Genomic DNA, 22046 nt, shown 5'->3' with positions numbered 1-22046 from the left:
GTATGAATTATGATCCACTTGTTTGAATCTATGATTGGAAAAAGACACGTACCTAGAACCAACTTTCAAAAATAGTAAGAGATCCACCGAAGTCTGCTAACACATGTAAGTAGGGGTGTGTAAAAAAAAAAAACTAGTTTAATAAAAAAAAAAAAGGTAAACTCAAAAGTGATTCAAACTCGAATTAATTTTAAAAAAATTGATCAACCTAATTTAGAAAGTGATTCAAACTCCAACTGATATAAAAGAAATTGGTTGTGAACTAAACTTGTTTTTAATTAATTTTAAACTAGTTTTAAAAAATGAACCCAGTTTCAAATTAATTTTTAAATTATTTTTAAACCGAATTGATTTTATAGAAACAATTTGATCAATCAAATTAATTTTATAAAAAATAATTTGATTTAAGTTGGGTTAAAGTCATATTCAATTCAAATCAATTTTTTAAACACCCTTACGTGTAGGACCCATTATTAGAGATGTTTTGGCAACTAAGACTATAAAAATTCAAATCCATAAAATGTTGCAAAAAAAGGATGGAACCAAAATCTATGGAAATTAAAGTATGAAACAAAGAAACTTCACTATCACAAGCAAATACGAAGGTTAAAATTATGTAGTTTCGTAAGTAACAACAAAAGTTCCTTAAATTATTAAGTTACAAGGATCCCGTGAATGGAAAAACAAAACAAAATCTTATTGATCTCAAAGTGGTAATATACTAATATATCATAAGTTCAAAATCCAAATAAATCCCCAATTGATACATCATAAGTTTAAAATAAACTGACTTGCAAAATAAACAATACAACACAATAGAATAGAACAAGTAGAACTTAGACATTACATCAAAAAACATAGAACTCAAACATGCTTTGTAAGTTCAATCTTTCAGCTATATATAAGTGGCAATGTAGAGCTAATCCATTGAAGATGAGCTTCATGACATTACAAGCTCATTGGCAACGTGCTCCATGGTAGGGCGAGATCGTGGACTTTCAGTCAGGCAGGCAATTGCTATCTTTGCAATTGATGCCACCTCCTTAACAATAGGCTTTGTTGGATGAGGGAGACGTTCGTCCAAGTTCTCCATCAATGCCATATTATCAAGTGTTGAGGTCACACCATTCGACGAAGATGATAGCAATAAAGATGATATAACATCACCAGGGTGCTTTCCTAAAAGTATTTCCCACGCTAGGACCCCAAAACTATACACATCACATTTCTCATTAACTTCCATTGTGTATGCAAGCTCTGTAAGAAAATAAAAGAAAGTGCAATCATATGCAAAATAGGATTCTAGTGACTAACAAAGACAAAATGTAGATATTCTGACTAACAAAGGCAAACTAAGAAATCATGATATCTTCGATCAGTATAAAGAAAGGAAATTAATTACCTGGAGCAGCATATCCAAAGGTTCCTACAAATGAGGTCCAATTGGATGAATTAGGATTAAGAAACTTGGCTGTTCCGAAGTCTGAGACATGAGCTACATATTCTGAATCCAAAAGAACATTCTTGCTTGATATATCACGATGAACAATTGGAGGCGAGCAGTCATGGTGCATATAGAATAAAGCATTTGCTACACATTTGACAACATTCACCCTTTTATTCCAATCAAATGCAACTGCTTGATCATCATCCTTCAAAATCTTCTCTACACTGCCCTTCTCCAGGAATTCACACACCAAAAATGAGAACTGTGAATGCGAACAAAACCCATATAACTTTACAATGTTACGGTGTCGAATTTCTGTCAAAGCTTGGATCTCACTTGTGAAAGCTTTCTGATTGAGCATTTCTCCATTTGGAACCGAATGGAGTTTCTTCACAGCAACAACTAGACCTGTAGGCAACACTGCCTTGTAAACACATCCTTGCCCTCCAACCCCAATGAGATGCTTGCTGTCAAAGTTTTCTGTGGCTTCAATAATATTCTCGAATATCATTTTGCCATCAAAACTCCATATTGCAAATATGTTTGGAGTTTGTAAATTTGTAGCCTGCTCTTCTTTTTTCGTTGAAGCTTGGCATAAATAATACGAGACTCCAAAAACAAATAATGCCATTATTAGAATGCCCAAAGTAAGGGGTAAAATTACTGTTATGACTTTCTTTCTCATATGATTATGAGATTTCCCACTTGATGTTGGGCAACGCTCCAAGCCAGTGACATTTCCACACAAGCCTTTATTATTTCTCAATGCTTCAATTTTAGCATTGTTGAAGGCTACAGTTTTAGGAAGTGGGCCCTCAAACTGGTTGTATGATATATCAATAGATGTCAAGCTTATCATATCATCAAAGCTAGAGAGATCACCTGAAAGATTATTGTGAGAGAGATTCAATGTTTCTAAACTTTTTAATTCTCCAAACGTTGAAGGTATTGTTCCTCTCAAAGAATTTCCACTAAGATCAAGACTTGTAAGAAATTTCAGTTTGCCAAGCTCTGAAGGAATATTTCCCTGAAATTTATTTTGGCTCAGACTCATGTCCAATAAATAGAGCAAATTTCCAAGTTGTTTTGGGATTAAGCCAGACAAATTATTTGATCCAAGCTTCAAAGTTCGAAGTTTCTGCATTGATGCTATTTCTTTGGGAACATTTCCTGTAAGATTATTGTTGTTGAGTGAAAGATCAAACAAGGTCAAGTTACATAAATCTTGTGGAATGTTTCCTGTAAGATGGTTTGAGAACAGGTGAAGCTGTTCTAATTTGGTTGCCCCACCTAGTTCTGGTGGTATTACACCTGATAAATTATTGTTGGAGATCTTGAGGCTTGTGAGGCTACCAAACTTTCCCCAATTAGGTGAAAGGTGACCATAAAAATTATTGTCACTCAATTCGATGAAGTCCAAGTTTGGAAGTACACCAAAAGCATCTGTTATATCACCCGTTAGTTGGTTTTGTTGAAGCCTGACTCTCACAAGGCTGGAGCAATTTTTCAAACTCTTTGGAATTGGGCCTGTGAAGTTGTTATTACTAGCGGTAAAATTTACCAACTTTCCACCAATGCAAACGTTGCGAGGTAAATGGCCAACAAAATTATTAGCAGCTAGCTGCAAATTTTTCAGAGCAGTGAGCCTGTTGAATTCTGTTGGAATCTTGCCACTAAGTTGATTATCAAATAAAGTTAATTCCTTGAGGTTTGTTAAATTTCCAATAGTGGAAGGAATGGATCCAGAGAGTTTATTTCCATCAAGGCGAATAGAGTTCAAATTGATCAAGTTACCTATGGAAGCCGGGATTGATCCAGAGAGGTTGTTGGCCAACAGTTGGATTGTGGAAAGTGAATGGAGATTTCCCACTTCATCCGGGATAGAACCAGATAAGCTGTTTCCATAAAGGTAAAGATAATTTAAACTGCTCAAGTTTCCAATTGTAGAGGGAATTTTACCAGAGAGAAAGTTATTAGACAAACCAAGTTCACCAAGTTGTTTCAAAAAACCAATTTCACGAGGAATGGAACCAGAAAAATCATTACCTCCAAGATATAGAATCTTGAGGTTAACCAACTTCCCAATTTCACGAGGAATGGACCCGTTGAAATTGCATTGCCTCATATCAAGATGTATTACATTTTCCAACATCCCAATTTCTTCGGGTATGGAACCATTGAAATTATTATCTGCAAATGACAAAAACTTTAGGTCCATATGCCAAATCCCCCGAGGAATGTTGCCAGAAAGGTTGTTGAATCCTAAATCTAGATAAGACAAATTGTTTAACTTTTCTATAGAGATTGGGATTGTCCCTGTGAGATTGGACAAATGAGTATCAAGTATTCTCAGATTCCTCAATCTACCTATTTCTTGAGGAAGGGATCCACTGATATTATTTTCACCCAGCAACAATGCATGAAGGTCAATCAACTGTGTTATTTCAGAAGGAATAGTCCCAGAGAGATCATTTGTACGAAGATTAAGATATGAAAGTTTGGACAGATTACCAATGCTACTGGGAATGCTACCAGAGAGATTATTAGTGGACAAGTCAAGAGTGTTGAGATTGGACAAGGCATCAATTTGAGGAGGAATACTTCCAGACAAAAAGTTGTGGCTCATATTCAGAAAGAGGATGTTTGGAAGTAATGAGAAGTTAAGACTTTGAAACGTACCTCTTAATCCAACATTTGTAAGGTTTATGTTGGAAACAGAATTGGAGTCATGACATGAAATTCCAAGCCAATTGCAAGGATTATTGCCGGTCCATGAAGAGAGAGAAGCTTGACTTTGGTTGTCAAGGCTGGCTTTCCATTTCAGCAAAGCATTTGCTTCTGTGGCAATCTCAGAAGAAGCAAAGGCATCATAAGAAGGAGGAGAGGCCATTGCAAATGCACAAAAACACGTTACAAGAAGCAGCCAAAATGGTTGGAGCTTCATGGACAGAAGCGTTGGAAATATGAACACCATGCGGAAAATTTCAATCACCTATTGTCTAATCCTATCAACTGGAGGAGAATTGCTTGCATGTAATTCATGGGATGGTGCAAATACTTATAGGCAAAATGTCAATGATACAAGAACCAAAGTCAAGAAACAATGTGATCCCGTGTTTTAAAAGGTTTAAAATAAAAATTATTAATATTTGTTAACCTTTATCCTTTTTAAGTTATAAAAGAAACTAACGGTAGCTAATTTTGTAAGAGTTTCATAGCATTTTTTTTTTACAAAATAGTTTAACAGTTACATTGTTATTTAATCATAAATAATTATTTATATGAAATAAAATTTTTATAAATAACAATAATAGTATCTAATTGGATGATTACATAAAATTAATAAAAATATTTTACACGCTAAGTGAATTATTGTTTTTCTTTTTTAAAAGCTTTTAATTTCCATAAAAAATAATTCATAATAATTATATTTTTAATAAAAAATTAAAACTTTTTATTAGGTTTAAATATTTGTTTGATTCTTAGGAGATTAAAACTGATATACACAAAAATTAAAAAGAGATATTTTTAAGTATACAAACTAAAAAATAGAAAAAATTGTAACTATAAGATCAAATAAGTAATTATTTATTTTAGTTTTATATTTTTATCATGTTATTTGTATGGGTTGTGAATGACTAATTTTTATTGAAAAATCTAGTTAGTCACCTTTAAAAGATTTTTTTTCTTAACTATATTTTTTTCATTCATGTAATAAGAAAAATTACACTTATATTTTCTTTTCCCTTATTTCATTTATTTTATTGTAACTAATTTTGTTTTATCCGTTTTAAAAGAAATTAATTAATTTAATTGTTATTTTTTCTTCTGAACCTATCTTATATCATTTAAAAGAAGATAAAAAAAATTTAAAACTTAATTCACCTCCTCAGTTAGTTATTGAGGTCATTTCTCAACATAATCCATATAACACACTTTGTGACTATTGTTCAGATAGATTGAATTAGTGTTGTACCAGCAACATGCACATGCCAACTTTCCGTTGGTGCTCCAATCTGACAACATAGCATACCCATGGTAGTCAATAATAATCCATAAAAGAGCTGCATACATTTTATTTTTTTACGTATCATATGTCTCTACTTTGAATCACATAACACCTTAAGCTCCTCAATCTGAAGATACACATTGATGTCATTTCCAGGAAATCATGGTCCAGGAATCAATAATGACAACATCGTATATTCAGGTTTCATGCACAACCAAGGTGGATAGTTATATACGACCATCATGATAGGCCATGTACTATGTGATATGCTCATAGTTCTAAATGGATTAAATCCATCACTTGATAAGCCAAGTCTTATGTTACAAGACTCAGAAGAAAAATTAAAATGAATCCTATCAAAGTCCTTCCATGCTTGGCCATAAGTAGGATGTCTTAGTTTCCCATCCTTTGTGTGTTCGTCTTCATGCCAAATCATTTGATCAGCTGTACTTGAACACATGGATAACCTTTAAAGTCTAGGGATCAAAGGAAAGTATCACAAAATCTTTGCAGGAACTTTATAATCATGCTTCAGTTGCTCAAACTCACCATTTACTGGGGCAAATTCCTTTCGTCGAGAAGTTTTACAAACATGGCAAATATCATCATTCTTATGCTCTTTCTAGTATAACATGCAGTCATTCAGACATGCGTGAATCTTTTTATAATCAAGGCCCAAATCCTTAATCATGGATTTTGTTTTGTTAAAAGATTTTGGAATGTTCAAATCCTGCATGGCTTCTTTCAGTAATTCCAAGAGAGAAGTAAATAAAGAATTGCTCCACCCATGAAGACACTTCAACAAGTACAAGCGAATTACAAATGATAAGGTAGAAAAGTTTTTGCATCCTGGGTATAATTCTTATTTTACCTCGTTAATCAAATTGAAAAATGTTCTAGCATCCTCATTAGGCCCCTCACTCACTCCTTCTACTTCTGTTATATTTCTAAATGTGTCATATAATAAGCCACCAATGTCATCATGTGAGTCCTCTTGATCTTCCATGATATCGTTCATTTCCATACGTAATGGTATTTTCTCTAGCCATGGAGATCTCCATGGTTTACCCAAACATCATAGCCTTTTAGAAAGAATTTTAAATATTAGGTGATCATAAACCACATATCTCTTTGCCCATAAACGATTTCTACAAGTGGCACAAGGACATAAAAGTTCATCTCCTTGAGGCCTTCCTTTCATGTAGGCAAAATAATCTAGAAAAGAATCAACACCATCTATATACTCTTTGACTAAACGGTGGAAGTTTAGTCCACTCTTTGTCCATCACTTTTAGACTAAAGCACAAAAAAAAAGTTATTGTAAACACTATCTTATACTCTAAAGTGATGAACAAAAAATACTATAATATATTATAAGGAGAACAAAGTTTAGCACAATACATGTACTAATTTCAGTTCAAAGATCAACATGTAAGATTTTTTAAATTAAATACTTTTTTATGCTTAATGATATATAATTTTTGGTGAAAATAAAATTAACCAATTCACAAAATCAAATACATGGAGAATCAAAATATAAGAATCAAACAAGTACATAAGAAAATATGAATAACATGAACAAAAGATACATACCAACAAAGAAATAGATTTGGAATTAAAGCCAAGAGCTAGAGATAAAATAATAGTAGATAAAATAATGGAGAATCAAAATATGAATAACATGAACAAAAGATACATACCAACAAAAGATACAAAAATTAATGCAGATTTTATTATGCAAATTACTGAGATAAAATAATGCAGATTTATAAACAAAAATAACTAAAATTATTTACTGACATAAAATTCTAATTCTAATTCTAATTTAAACAAAAATAATTATGTTTTGGAATATATTTTTGCTTGCAAGACACCGGGTCAAGACACCGGGTCAACCGGTCAAAATGGATGCAAGACACCGGGTCAACCGGTCAAGACTTGTATTTACGCAACTAAGTCAGTACACTTCGTATGATAGTAACCAGGAAAGACGAGGCATTCCATACACCTCTTATAATTAAAATACATAAATAAATAAATATTTCTTTTGTTTCAAAATGACTGATATTTATGATTTTTTTACACATGCCATGAAAGAAAATATTTTAAGATAATTAACATTTATAAGAAGACACTTAATTTTATTAAAATATCCTTATTTTTTTCTTAATTTTAGTAAATGTATTATCAAGTCTTCCAAGAAACATCATTTATTACATGACAAAATCGAAATAAATATTTGAATATTTCATTAAAAAGTAAGTATACGGGATAAAGTACTCGGTTAGGCTGAGGGGATACTTAAAACCACAAAATTGAATACCCCCTCAACGTAACCACATATTTTGTACAACACATTTCGTCCTCTGACATATACAAATGACGAATACTCTCTTATCATAATTATTACCAATAAACTCACTTAAAGGTAATTACTTGATTACAAGTGCCTAAGCATGATTAAGAGACATATCACTCAACTAGTAATTAGGACGTGCATGCCCATAAACCCCAGACCCAGTAAGGTCAGTATAAAAAGGGATGAATCCCTTAGGTAGGAGGATTGATTCATTTTCAAAATATTAACCATATATTATCAATAGCTCTGAGACGAACCCTGACTTGAGCATAGAGTGCTTTTTGTAAGTATCCACCCCCCCCCCCCCTCTATTTCGAATGCACATATACACTAGAGACTTCGTCAAGGAACTACCAGAATGGACCATTCGACACAATAGAAGACCTTTCAGCATAATAGAAGACCCTTCAACAAAATGACATGTGTCTAATCTATTTGTGATAAGAACATTAGTTAATTTAGAATTTTTTTTCAAAGGCTAAAAGCCTAATCCTTTTGGGATGAAGGGAATAATAAAAGTTTACTAATAATATGTTGATATAACTGTTAGTATGAATTGTTTGAAAAAAGTAGCTACAAGAATTTAAAAAAAGAGGTTAATAGCAAAATTTGTCCCTACACTACTAGAAAAACATGTTTTTACCACACATATTCTACATCGGTTGTTGAAACCTGTCTTACAAAAATAGACAGTGACACTTTTGTAATTATAATATGTGTAAACCATAACGATAGTACAAAACCCATCTTTAAATAAATAATACAACCACAAGTCATATTATAACCGTCGTACAAATTGACGACATTTTCTTTTAATACCGTCGTGGAATTCGGGTCATTAACCCTCCTAATAGTGCTGGACTTACTCTAGAAATTCATTGAAAAATCACATCATATATATGAGAAAGTTGGACTACTCGTAATAGTGTTGCACTTACTCTAGAAATTCATAAACTTAATTAGATTTCAAGCTAGCTAGCAAGCCTTTTATATTAAAAGGCCTCGGTTTTCAAAACAATCGACGGTAACCACCCTAAGCCCCAATACTACATAAAATTCTAATTCAAATTAAAAAATTAATTAGGATTGTACTTATGTTTTGGAATATATTTTTATTTAAACTTATATTTTAGTGATAATTTTTTATTTGAGTTTCTACTTTAAAGAATAATTTTAAATAATTTTGTTTGGAGCTCACAAAATAAATATTTTATTTTTTCATTTTTTAATAACTGTCTATAGATATTTTTAATTATATAAAATATTTGAATAATTTTAGTTGTAATTATTAAAATTATTTTTTTAAAGAAAATATTAGAATAAATAAAATTATAATAAAAGTGTTCTTTAAAACATTTTTAAACTATATTATTTATTTTTATTCAAATAATTTTTTATTTTTCCTTTAAAATTAATGACATATACTATAGTTATTCAAATATTTTATTGATTTTAAAATTATTTTAATATATGAGTTTAATTCCTACTATAAAAATTTGGTTGTTAAGTAAAACTTATAATTTAATCAAAATTAAACAATTATTAAAATCAGGATGTGAAAGCTTGACATTGACCGAAACAATAATTGCAGTATTGGAAAATTTTGCTTGCTTACACTGTTTTGCAAACATGCAAGACACGGGTCAAGACTTGTATTGACGCTTACTAAATTGGTGGACTGGGTGGGTGTTGCAAACGCAAAAATCAAAATGGATGCAAGACACAGGATCAACCGATCTAGACTTGCATTGACGCAACTAAATCGGTAGACTTCGTATGCTAGTATTTATAATTAAAAATAAACGGATGAGGCATTCCATACACCTCTTGTAATTAAAAATAATTTTTTTTCTTTTCAAAATGACTGATATTTATAATTTTTTCACACAGATCAAGATAATTAATATTTATAAGATGACAGTTAATTTTATTAAAATATCCTTGTTTTTTTCTTAATTTTAATAAAGTATTATCTAGTTTTTCAAGAAACATTATTTATTTGAGGACAAAATTAAAATCAATATTTGAATATTTCATTGAAAAAATAAATTAAAAAAAAATGAAGAACGTGTCATCGGGTGGGAGTTGAATTTGTGATAAAGAAAAATAAAATTAAAAAAATTAAAACTAAAAGTGAAGAGTTGGCACTGGGAATTGGAAAATAACTAAATTTGAGTCGGATCGTAGGAATTAACGAACCAAAAACAATAGGTGGGAAATTAAAAAAACAAAAAAATAGCTATAATATCTTATGTGATGTTTTGCTGATCTCCAATAAAAACTAAATATTCATGCTAGTAATTTATAAACAAAAATAATGCAGATTTTACTATGCATATTAGTGAGATAAAATTCTAATTCTAATTTAAAAATTAATTAAGATTATACTTATGTTTTGGAATATATTTTTATTTGAACTTATAATTTAGTGATAGTTTTGTATTTGAGTTTATACTTTAAAGAATAATTTTAGATAATTTTGTTTGAAGCTCAAAAAATAAATCTTTTATTTCTTTTTTTTTAATAAGTATCAATAGATATTTTTAATTGTATAAAGTATTTGAATAATTTTAGTTGCAGTTAATAAAATTATTTTTTAAAAGAAAATATTAGAATAAATAAAATTATAATAAATTTTTTTTCAAAATATTTTTAAACTATTTTTTATTCAAATAATTTTTTATTTTTCCCTTAAAATTAATGCCATGTATTATAATTATTCAAATATTTTTATTGATTTTAAATTATGTTAATATATGAGTTTAATTCCTACTATAAAAATTTGGTAATAATTGCAGTATTAGAAAATTTTGCTTGCTTACACTGTTTTAGAAACGTATGCAAGACAGCGGGTCAAGACTTATTGAAGCTACTAAATCGGTGGACTGGGTGCGTGTTGCAAACGCAATTGTCAAAATGGATGCAAGACACCGGGTCAACCGGTCAAGACTTGTATTTACGCAACTAAATCAGTAGACTTCCTATGATAGTAACTAGGAAAGATAAGGCATTCCATACACCTCTTGTAATTAAAATACATAAATAAATAAATATTTCTTTTGTTTCAAAATGACTGATATTTATGATTTTTTCACACATGCCATGAAAGCAAATATTTCAAGATAATTAACATTTATAAGAGGACACTTAATTTTATTAAAAGATCCTTGTTTTTTCTCTAAATTTTAGTAAATATATTATCAAGTCTTCCAAGAAACATTATTTATTACAAGACAAACTTGAAATAAATGTTTGAATATTTCCTTAAAAAGTAAGTATACGAGATAATGTACTCAGTTAGGCCAAGGGGACATTTGGCATCACAAAATCGAGTACCCCCTCAACCACGTAACCACATATTTTGTACCACACATCTCGTCCTTTGACATATACAAATGACGAATATCCTCCGATCATAATTATTACCAATAAACCCACTTAAAGGTATTTACTTGATTAGAAGTGCCTAAGCATGATTAAGAGACATATTGCTCAACTGGTAATTAGGACTTGCATGTCTATAAACCCCTAGCCCAGTAAGGTCAGTATAAAAAGGGGTGAATCCCTCAAGTAGGAGGATTGATTCATTTTCAAAATATTAACCATATATCATCAACAACTCTGAGGCGAACCCTGACTTGAGCATCAGGGTGCTTTTTGTAAGTACCCCCCCCCCTTCTATTTCAGATGCTCACATACACTAGACACTTCATCAAGGAACTACCAGAGTGGACCCTTCGACACAGTAGAAGACCTTTCAGCACAATAGAAGACCCTTCAACAAAAAGACAGGTGTTTGGTCTATTTGTGATAAGAACAGTAAGAACATCAGCTAGTGTAGAATTTTTTTTCAAAAGCTAAAAGCCTAGTCCTTTTGGGATGAAGGGAATAATAAAAGTTTACTAATAATATGTTGATATAACTATTAGTATGGATTGTTTGAAAAAAAGGTTAATAAAAAAATTGGTCCCTACACCAATAGAAAAACATGTTTTTACGTTGCATATTTGACATCGGTTGTTGAAAACTGTCTTACAAAATAGGCGGTGTCATTTTTGTAATTATAATGTGTAAACCATGACGGTGAGACGAAACTCGTCTTCAAATGAATAATACAACGACAAGTCATATTATGACCGTCATAGAAATGACAAATCGACGACATTTTCTTCTAACACCATCGTGGAATTCGGCGTCATTAACCCTCGTGTGTGCACGTGCCTCAACTCCTGCCCTAGCATAGATATTAACAAGGTACCTTTTTCCCCTAACTCAATGAACATCTTTCATCACTAACTGGCTATCGTACATCTTCCCACAATCGCCCCGTGCGTGGAACAACATCTTGTCCCGGTGTGTAACACTGTCATGTACCACTGTGTAACCCCAAGACTTTTGAGGTTTGTTTTTAGGCTCTCTTTGTTGCCTGTAAGTTTATTGCTTTATAGGGTTCAATGGGTTATGAAAATGGTGGGGGCTGAATACACCATTTGAATGGGTTGTTCAATGTACACCCAATTCGTATTTTGAAGTATTTCATGCTACTTCAATAGTAGGTGTGCAAAACGTGAAGTTGGCTTTGAGCTGGATTATTCAGCTAGTTGGAGCTTGTTCTATTATGTCAACAGGTTCTTTTGTAGTTGTCAATTAGTTTAATTTGAGTTTCATACATGATTTTCAGTGTGAGAAAGTCATCCAAAAGAAGTTCTTGTTGATAATTGCAGATGAAATTTACTAAAAAGAAGCATCCTGAAAATGTAGTGCTTGTGTCTGAACTATTTTACATTATTGAATGTGCTCCAACAACTGAAGGAGAAACTACTTAGTAAGGTTTATCTTTTTCAGTAGCACTTGCTTTAAATCTGTTCGCACCAAGCTCAAAGTTGCAGGCTGTTTATGTTTATAAATGATAATGTACAGAGCTTTATTTTGAAACCAAGACCTTTAACTAGGGCAATTCTTACCTTGAATTGTCTAAGATCAAGTCACAAATTATGGAAACTTTTTTTTTCTGCGTTTTGCATCTCTATGATGTTCTTATTTATTCTTTGCCACCAATCTTAATTATGTTGTTTGATGCTCAGTTCTAGTTGATATTTCATCTTTTGCTGACTAAGTTATATCTTATTGGGAAAATGTAATTAGATACATTATAGAAATACTAACTTAAAACATTCATTTGTGATCTTTTACCTAGTTAATTATCGATTTATTGGATTATTGAATTTGGTGGAGTGTTGTGCATCTCCAGTTTTCTGTCAGGTTCTTAGTATATCCTTTTTCATAGAGTTTTAAATTGTATGTTGTTATGTGAATTAATTAGTATATGCTTTAGGTGTTAATTTCAAACTAAATCCATTACATTCGCTTGATATTTTACCAATCCTATTTCCTTTAGTGCCAAATTATGTAAAAAACTTTGCCTTAAATTAGTTCCATTTTATCACCCACTATATGTTGATTAGATCATAAAAACCCATAGTTTTACTTACTATCAGTGCTCAGTGGTGTGTATCATCCAAGTAGTTCTTGACTGAATGAACTCTAGGTCACACATTGAAGAGCTTTAGAAGTCTCTAGCGAGTGTATTCTCTACATATATGTGTGTGTGTGTGGGTGTGTGTGTGATCTTCTGATTGGCATTGCATTAGACTATGTACAATTGGAGTGAAGCATAGCTTCTCCATTAGATGCAAACTTCATACATGTTCAATTGATTGAGTTATCCAAGAAATTGTAGGAACATGCAGAAGATCCATGTGAGACCACATTCTTAGGAGGTGGTGGTGAACTATGTGTTGTTAAACCTCCATTCAATACATCAGGGTCTGCCCTTCTCAAGGGGTCTAATTTCATTTAGCATTGTAACAACATCCTTCATTGTTGGCCTCTCATCAACTTTATTGCTTACACACAGAAATGACACTGCTAGAGTTTGTAGCATTTCGTGCATGGTGGGATCAACCCTCCCTCTAAGCTTTGTGTCAAGAATGTCAGAAGGGTCCCCTTTGCTAGACAAGTGGTTCCTAACCCACTGAACCAAGTGTGCACCCCCTGGTAGAGTTGGGTCTAATGGGTGCCTTCCTGGGAGAACCTCAAGTAGAGCCATGCCAAAACTGTACACATTACTCTTTTCAATTATAGGCTATAGTGATGCATGCTCTGTGCATAAACCAAAAGCAACAAAAATTAGTACTATTCAAATTAGTACAAAAAAGGATAAAATGTGTTTTAAGTTTTAGTGAAATTTGGTTTTAGTTCCTACAATTTAAAATAGTGGTTTAGGTCCTTATATTTTTTGAAATGTGATACATTTGATCCTTCATCACATCAAAACAAAATATACGGTCAAAGACAAAATTCACCACATTTCAAAAATATGATAACCAACCACTGTTTCTAAAAACATAGGGACTAAAATCAATTTTTTACCAAGTCTTGATTCTTGAGTGACCTAAAACATATTTTACCCTACAGAAAATCATTCAATTAATTTTAGTATAAAAATAAAATAAAATAAAATACCACCAGCCATGTATCCATATGAATTAGCAAGGTAGTGTCTTTGAAGTGGTTTCGAATCTGTATAGTCACCATTTTCAATTGCAGTTCTTACCAAGCCAAAGTCAGCAACGTAAGGTTGGTATCCAGGACCTAGTAACACATTCATGGCTTTGACATCTCCATGAATAATAGCAGGCAAACAATCATGGTGCAAATATGCAAGTGCATGAGCCACACCTAATATAACATCATATATTGTCTCCCATTCAGCTTTTCCCTTTCATTAGGGAGGTAGTCATAAAACAACAGCTTTAGGTTCTTGTTTGATCCCCATCCAAGAAGCTTGATGATGTTTTTGTGCCTAATTGACCCGAATGTTCGAATCTCAGAATTGAATGCTCCAGACTCTTTTGATGACCACATCTTCTTAACAACCATTGTTTCACCATTTGGAATTGTGACTTTGTACACAACTCTTAAGCTTCCAGTGCCAATCACATTGGCTGATGTCAAATTCATAACAATTTCATTAATGGAGAAATCAAGCTTCTAATACAAACTCATCTCCCAAGTGTCATTTTCCATGAGCACCTTATTGGCCATGTGAGTTCTGATTAAGACATAGATTGTGAGAAGCACTAGTATTGCGTTGGTGCTTAAGAGAATGGACATAATGAACTTCATAGCTGATCTAGCATGACCTTTGTCATCAGGAGTTATAACAACTCCAGCAATGTAGAGACCTTGATTTTTAGCAAGATCACTAAGAGGGAGATTATGAGAAAATGGGGTGTTGGGCAACTCACCAGAGAGGCCATTGAAGCAAACATTTAAGGAAACAAGATTCTCAAGGTCAGAAAGAGCAACTAAATTCCCTGAGAGCTTGTTATGTGAGAGATCAAGAACTCCTAGTTTGGTAAGACTAGAGAGCTAGGAAGGAATTTTACCGGAAAACTGGTTGCAGCTAAGGTTGAGAGAGATTGCTAGTGAAGGAATTAGACCGACTTCATTGGGAATTTCTCCATTGAAACTATTACTTCCCAGGTCCAAAAGTTATATCTTAGAGCAAGACAAGATCTCTAATGGGATTCTTCCACTCAGCTGATTGTTTCCAAGATTGAGTTTGGTTAACTCAACCAATGACCGATTGTGTGACTCAATGCACCAGTTAGTCTGTTGTCAGACAAGTCAATCAACTAAAGGCTTTTGGGAAGAGAATTTGAAACAAAACCAGTGAGACTGTTGGAATGAAGGTCTAGAAACTCAACATTTTGGCATCCATATAGTGTTGGAGGAATCTCCCCATATAGATGATTGTTGCTCATGTCTATAAAGTTCAAACTCTTCAAGTTTTCAATCTTTGGTGCAATGTTACCTACTAGTCTATTGTGATTCAACCTCAACCTATAAAGGCTTGTGCAATTTCCTATATCAGGAGGTATAAAGCCTGATAAATCATTGGAAAGAAGCATAAGTTTGGTGAGGTTCCTCAACCCAAATAGTTGTTTAGGTATTGGACCAATCAAGTTGTTGTTACAGAGATATCAATTGCCTCAAGTTCTAGGCACTCAAACTATCTGGAATGTTTCCTGTTAACTTATTCTTTCATGCAAAGAAAAGAGTTAGTCTTTCAAGTTGCCAAAAAGATCAGGAATCTCACCAGAGAAAGCATTGTTGTGAAGTTCTAGTTTATTCAAAGAAGTGCAATTTGAAATCTCAAGAGGGATTATACCTGAGAGCTTATTGACACTTAGTTGAAGCTCCTGGATATTTGAAAGGTTGCCAAAGCTCCTTGGTATGCTACTTGTGAGAAGGTTTTCTGATAAGTCTAGGACTTTGATCTCTATGCAGCTTCCAAGCTCTTATGGGATTGTTCCAACTATATTGTTTTGCCACAAAAGTAGGCTCTTAAGCTTGTTGAGTTCTCCCATTTGGCTTGGTATTGAGCCTGAGATAGAGTTCTAATGCAACTACATGTTCTGCAACTCACTGCAATTGCCAATAGAGTTATGTATATGGCTATGGTCTTGACATTTTTTTAGCATTTTGATTGAATAAGGAAGGCTTCCTGAAATGCTTGTTTTTGCAAGGCCTAGCATGACCAAGTTAGTGCAGCTTCCAATCTCCCATGGGATCTCACCCTTGAGATTCTTGTTTCCACCTGCTCAGAAGACTTGGAGCTTTCTTAAAGAGCCAATGCTTTTTGGAATTTCACCACTGAGGTGGTTGTCATAAAGTGTCAAGTGCACATGGCTTGTTAGATTGCCAATGTTGGAAGGAATGTTTTCTTGGAGGAAAGTCGTTCTAAATATTTGATTTCATAAATGTAAAAGGAACAAGAGAAAATGGCTTCTATATTAATTAACTTACAAGAATTTCTTTGAATTTGCAAAATAGTGAAAGTGTTCCCTCTACAAACTAAAGGCTCTCGCCCCTTCCACCTGAGCTTTTTGATCGTCAGGCAACTATTGACATCCCCTTTCATAATGCGAAGGTAGGCCGGATTATGAAAATGTTGAAATACATATCCAAAATATTTGTCTCATTGTTATTGTTTAGCAAAGGTTTAATTATGTACCTCTTAATTTAAGGACGTAAAAGCAAAGGATGTTTTCACATTCAAGCTAAAGAGGCTGAATTGAAAAGAAGGAAACAAGTGATTCATTTTGATATGTCCTTTCATATGTTTAAAACCAATTATACAACTTACCTTAATATGAGTTACAAACTTTTTAATTGGTTTGTGAGTTTGAATATTTTATATTGATATGTTGTATATGTGCAAATAAATTAAAATGAATCTAGAGATTCTAAGTTAACATCAGGGACCTAATTGGTAGCAAGAGTGGCTTATGTCAATTATGTCATATGTGGCCAATTTTTGTTATATTTAATATATTGCTATTAGTATATTAGTACCTAGCTAGTATGCGGGTTACATTTCTGTTGGGAATGTCGTTCAGTACATTAATTAAAATTGAGATTTCTGATTTTTATTGCTACATTTGTTTAGTTTAACCTTATTATGAATTAAGTTTCCCATTATGCTAAAATTTGAAACTTTAGAATCTACAATATCCTTAAATATTGAAGAATAATGCAGAATAATGTGAAAGAATAGAAAGTGAGGATTAGCTTCCCAAGCAGAAGAAAATAGAAATATTAGGTTGGTTTTCTTCCAGAATGCAATCTGCAATGTTATGAAATTAGAACATGTTTAGATTGTATTTTACTTCAAAACAGTGCATGAGCAATAAAAGAAAATAGATCACCATATAGGTTATAATTGCTGGAAGGCACAAATGAAATAGTTGCATAGGACCAGAATTCCATCGACGTTGTTGTTTCCTATAAGCTTCATATGATTCAGGAAGCTCACAAAGCACCTGAAAGAAGTTTCTTTAGACTAAAATTGCAATCTAAATTGTACATGTCAACAGTTTTTCACCCCAAAATTTAGTGTAGCATGCCTTTCAATTACTGCAAATAATTACTTCACCAATTCAAGTTCGTCCTACCTTTCCAAATCAATAAATACTAAAAGTGTTATTGTTAGTTATAGGCAAATAGAAATTGATACATACTGAGTCCATTAACTTTGATTAAAACCAAAAGGCAAAACAAAACATGTCTTTAATAGTAATAAAAGGGTTACCTTCACATCGTTGAGAAAGATAAATTTACATCAATTCAGATGGGCTCAGACTGCTATATCCATGTCTTCTACAATTATCCTCTCAAGCCAATCACCAGATTCTTCAAGTGCTTTTATTCTCCAAACACCGACAGTTCCATTAAAACCAAAGAAATTAAGGAAGACCCCGTTAACCTGCTGTTCAATCTCAAAGTGGAAGCAGAGATTAATATTTTGGAGTCTTGTCAGTAAATTCTCATCCTTGTTTACAAAATCCCACCTAGCTTGAACCAATGCCAGCTCAAGATTTCCCTGCAGAGCAAACTTAAGAATGAGATAGGGAAAGTAATGGATAGATTATGAAATACTCCAGTAGTAACTAGTAAGAATCAGATAAACTTAGCCACCTTAAAATGTGGAACAATTTGCTTGAGGAAATTTGGATTTGGTTGGAAATCAGCATTGAAAATCGCAACGAACTCATAATCTTTGTCGTAATCACAGCTCATTGCAGACTTGAGATTACTGGCTTTATAACCAGTTCTAAACTTCCTATGACGGTAGATTGTATTAACACCTTTTTGGCTCCACTTAGAGACTTCTCCCTTGATTAACCATTGTATGCCCTCATCATCAGAGTCATCCAGAACTATAATAAGCAAGTGATCTTTTGGCCAATCAAGTTGGCTGACTGGTGAAATAGATTGATCATATACCTACACTTAATGCCAAACTGATTAACATCATTATGGGAAATTAGAGTAATAATCCACAAAATCTAGTTATTGCCTTCCAGATAAGTCATGTAGGTACATGTTTAATTACTCTTCAATATTTGACAATTGGTTTTCATTGAAGGTACAAGTTTTTTACGCACACTTGCCAAGTTAAGTCATTTTTTCAAGCACTCTACGTGAGTCGACAGTTCTGTATAATATAGCACTGCCTTGATCTCACTCATTGTTGTTTTAGTCACCATCTTACGAGGTATGTATTTGATTGTCCCACACTTGTTTTATCACATGCTTCTTTATGTATCACTATTGTTTTACCTAAGCAGTTATATGCATTGTGAGTGAACCTTAGTTTCCTGTTTGAGATTCAATACAATGATTAATACGGAAAGTTTGCATTAATCAATGTATTGAATCTTGAATTGTCCGTTTGGACAGTTTGGGAAGACTCATTTTTTATAGGTGATTCCTATGTATTGGTTAATTGTCTTTTGTTAAATTTGACGAAATTTCGGTGTACTGCATTTCAATTTGTTCTCCAAGTCCATACTTGAATGTCGTGGATGATCAAATATCACCGCTTTCATGTCGTGTACTTGGAGACCAATGCCATATGTTGCCAAAATTTCGTCAAATTTAACAAAAGACAATTAACTTATATGTACCAATCAACTATAAAAAATGTCTTCATGAATGGGATAGTGATGAGGACATGACCAAGAGCAAGGGCAAGGATCCACTTGAAGGACTTGGAGGACCAATGACAAGGGCTAGAGCAAGGAAAGCCAAGGAAGCTCTTCAACAGGTGTTGTCCATACTATTTGAATACAAGCCCAAGTTTCAAGGAGAAAAGTCCAAGGTTGTGAGTTGTATCATGCCCCAAATGGAGGAGGACTAAATGGCACCACTTTGTCTCAATTTTAGAGTGTTTAGTTTGTCTAAATAATGGCCCAATCCTTGTAAAGTTGGCTAACCAAAAATATGTTTTGGGTTAATCAACTAAAAGGGCTTTAGTTTGGTTTAGTTCAAGTTGTAATAAGGGCCCAATTGGCAACCTAGGCATCAGCCTTTGGGAGCCCAAATGGTGGCTGACTTGATGGCTGTTGGGAGTGGCTTTTTGTTGCCACAATTTTAGTTACACTCAACCATTAAGTTCTTTAATTCCCTAGGTTAATGGCATTAAGTTTTTTTTAATTCTAGGTTAGTGGGTCATTACTAAAATCTACTGTAAAGCTTCTATATAAGCTGAACCATTTTATCAATAAACACAAGTTGAGTTTTATTCAGAAAATTAGAGTTTATCTCTTTGTCTTAGTGAGAGTGATTCTCCTAAGTTCTTGAGTGATTCAAGAACACCCTGGCTGTATCAAAGGACTTTCACAACCTTTGTGTGTTGTCCTCGCCGGAAAGAGTGATTTTTTCCTTCCTTTTCATCTTCAACCTTGTTCTTTCAATCCACAATTCCAGAAAATCCACTTCTGCCCAGAATTATCTCGTGGCCATAACTCCCATTTTACGCACTCAAATTAAGTGATTCTTGAGCCTAAATTGAATTTCAAAACGAGACCTTTCACCTCGTTTTGGAATTACCTCATTTGGAGCCTTGTAGCTTGAGTTATTGCCATTTCTATATTTCTGTCCAGCAACCACTTAACCTCGTTTTATCATCTCATTCTTCCATTTTATGCCAAGAACCACCTTATTAAGACCCACGAAATTAACCACCTTATTTTCCATCAAGGTTTAATCCTAGACGATCCTAAGTCAGCCCTTGTGCCATGAGGGTTCATATCAGATAGGGTCACACCTTTAATGAAAAAAGTGAGGTTTTCATGCATGTCTGATAACTTAAAGAAGTGTCACAGAAAATAGTTACAAGAATGGATCAAAGTTGGATGAAAGCATCACGCATTGTTGAAGAGTATGAGAATGGTATTGAAGAATTCTTGCAATTTACTTAACATAATGCATCATCTTTGCATGGAAATTTTTTCTGTCCATGTGTTAGTTCTACAAAAGGGAGACGCCATTCATTAAATATCATAAGGTCACATCTTATATGTGACGGGATTGCGAGATAGGCCAACAGTCTCTCATACTGAAATAGTTAATGTAGATATGGGACATCGTGTAGAAGACATGATTCGCGGTCTTGGGCAACACAGTTTTCACAAAGCACATGCACCTTTGTATGACAAAATAGAAAATGATTCAAAGATGGCTCTGTATTCGAGGTGCACAACTTTCACAAGGTGGTCAGTGGTGTTAACTTTGGTCAAGTTGAAGGCACGATTTGGGTGGAGTGACAAGAGCGTCACTAAATTACTTATGTTGTTGAAAAAGATGCTTCCTGAAGATAACATGTTGTTGAAGAATCACTACGAGGCGAAGACGATTTTATGTCTAGTAGGAATGGAGTACCAGAAAATCCATGCACGCCCTAATGACTGCATATTGTACATAAATCAGTTTGCAGAAATGCGTAAGTACCCCCACATATGGTGTATCAAGGTACAAAGTGAAGGATGACGAAAGCAGTGATGATCAAACCATAAACATCCAACATCCAACAAAGGTGTGTTGGTATCTTCCAATAATACCAAGGTTTAAGCGGTTGTTTGGTAATGGACATGATGCAAAAAACCTTTCATGGCATGCAGATGGCAGAAAAAGTGATGGATTGTTGCGACATACGACTGGTTCTCTGCAATGGAAGACAATCAATCATTTGTATCCGGATTTTGGGGCCGAGAAAAGAAACCTAAGGCTTGGTCTTGCTTCTAACGGAATGAATCCCTTTGGTAACCGAAGCAGTAACAACAGTTCATGATCTGTTTTGTTAATGATTTACAACTTGCCTTCTTGGTTGTGCATCTAGAGAAAGTACATAATGCTTTGTGTGATGATAGTGGGTCCAAGGCAGCCAGGGAATGATATTGATGTGTATCTAACTCCTTTGATTAAAGACTTGAGAAAATTGTGGGAAGATGGGGTTGATGTGTGGGATGGGTATCTGCAGCAGACCTTCAGGTTACGTGCAATGGTTTTATGTACCATTAATGACTTTCCAGCATATAAGAATTTGAGTGGGTATAGTGTCAAAGGACATCCCACATGTCCTATTTGTGAGAAAAATATGAGCTTTATCTAACTGAAACATGGGAAGAAGACAATATATACTAGGCATCGAAGATTTCAACAACCTTATCACCCGTATCGGCAATTGAAGAAAGCTTTTAACGGGATTCAGGAAAATGAAAGTGTACAAAAACCATTAGCTGGAAAAGAAGTTTATGATCGGGTCAACGACATCGTAACTATCTTTGGGAAGACCCAAAAGAAGCCATAATCTGAGCCAA

The 22046-nt window shown here is 33.5% G+C and overlaps 1 protein-coding gene and 2 pseudogenes across 1 annotated transcript; all 3 read right to left on the bottom strand.

Annotated features, from left to right (window-relative positions):
* Positions 1-672: 672 nt before the first annotated feature.
* On the bottom strand, positions 673-4475 carry LOC114387139 (probable leucine-rich repeat receptor-like protein kinase At1g35710). Its single transcript, XM_028347271.1, has 2 exons — positions 1403-4475; positions 673-1257 (listed from the first exon to the last, which is right to left on the bottom strand). Exons 1-2 carry the CDS (start codon positions 4419-4421, stop codon positions 941-943), a joined length of 3336 nt encoding a protein of 1111 aa, XP_028203072.1. The 5' UTR covers positions 4422-4475; the 3' UTR covers positions 673-940.
* Positions 4476-13524: 9049 nt separating this feature from the next.
* Positions 13525-16804, bottom strand: LOC114386200 (annotated as a pseudogene).
* Positions 16805-17388: 584 nt separating this feature from the next.
* Positions 17389-18932, bottom strand: LOC114386199 (annotated as a pseudogene).
* Between the last annotated feature and the right edge of the window lie 3114 nt (positions 18933-22046).

This window comes from Glycine soja, chromosome 15, assembly GCF_004193775.1.
Source record: "Glycine soja cultivar W05 chromosome 15, ASM419377v2, whole genome shotgun sequence".
In the NCBI taxonomy this organism is placed as follows: Eukaryota; Viridiplantae; Streptophyta; class Magnoliopsida; order Fabales; family Fabaceae; genus Glycine; species Glycine soja.
Note: the sequence above shows the minus strand (reverse complement) of the source record. Positions and strands in the feature narration are given on the sequence as shown.

Coding starts and splice junctions, on each gene's coding strand:
- LOC114387139 (XM_028347271.1), bottom strand. CDS start 4,421: ATGGTGTTCATATTTCCAACGCTTCTGTCCATGAAGCTCCAACCATTT. Junction 1,258..1,402: donor CTTTGGATATGCTGCTCCAG/GTAATTAATTTC, acceptor ATTTTCTTACAG/AGCTTGCATACACAATGGAA.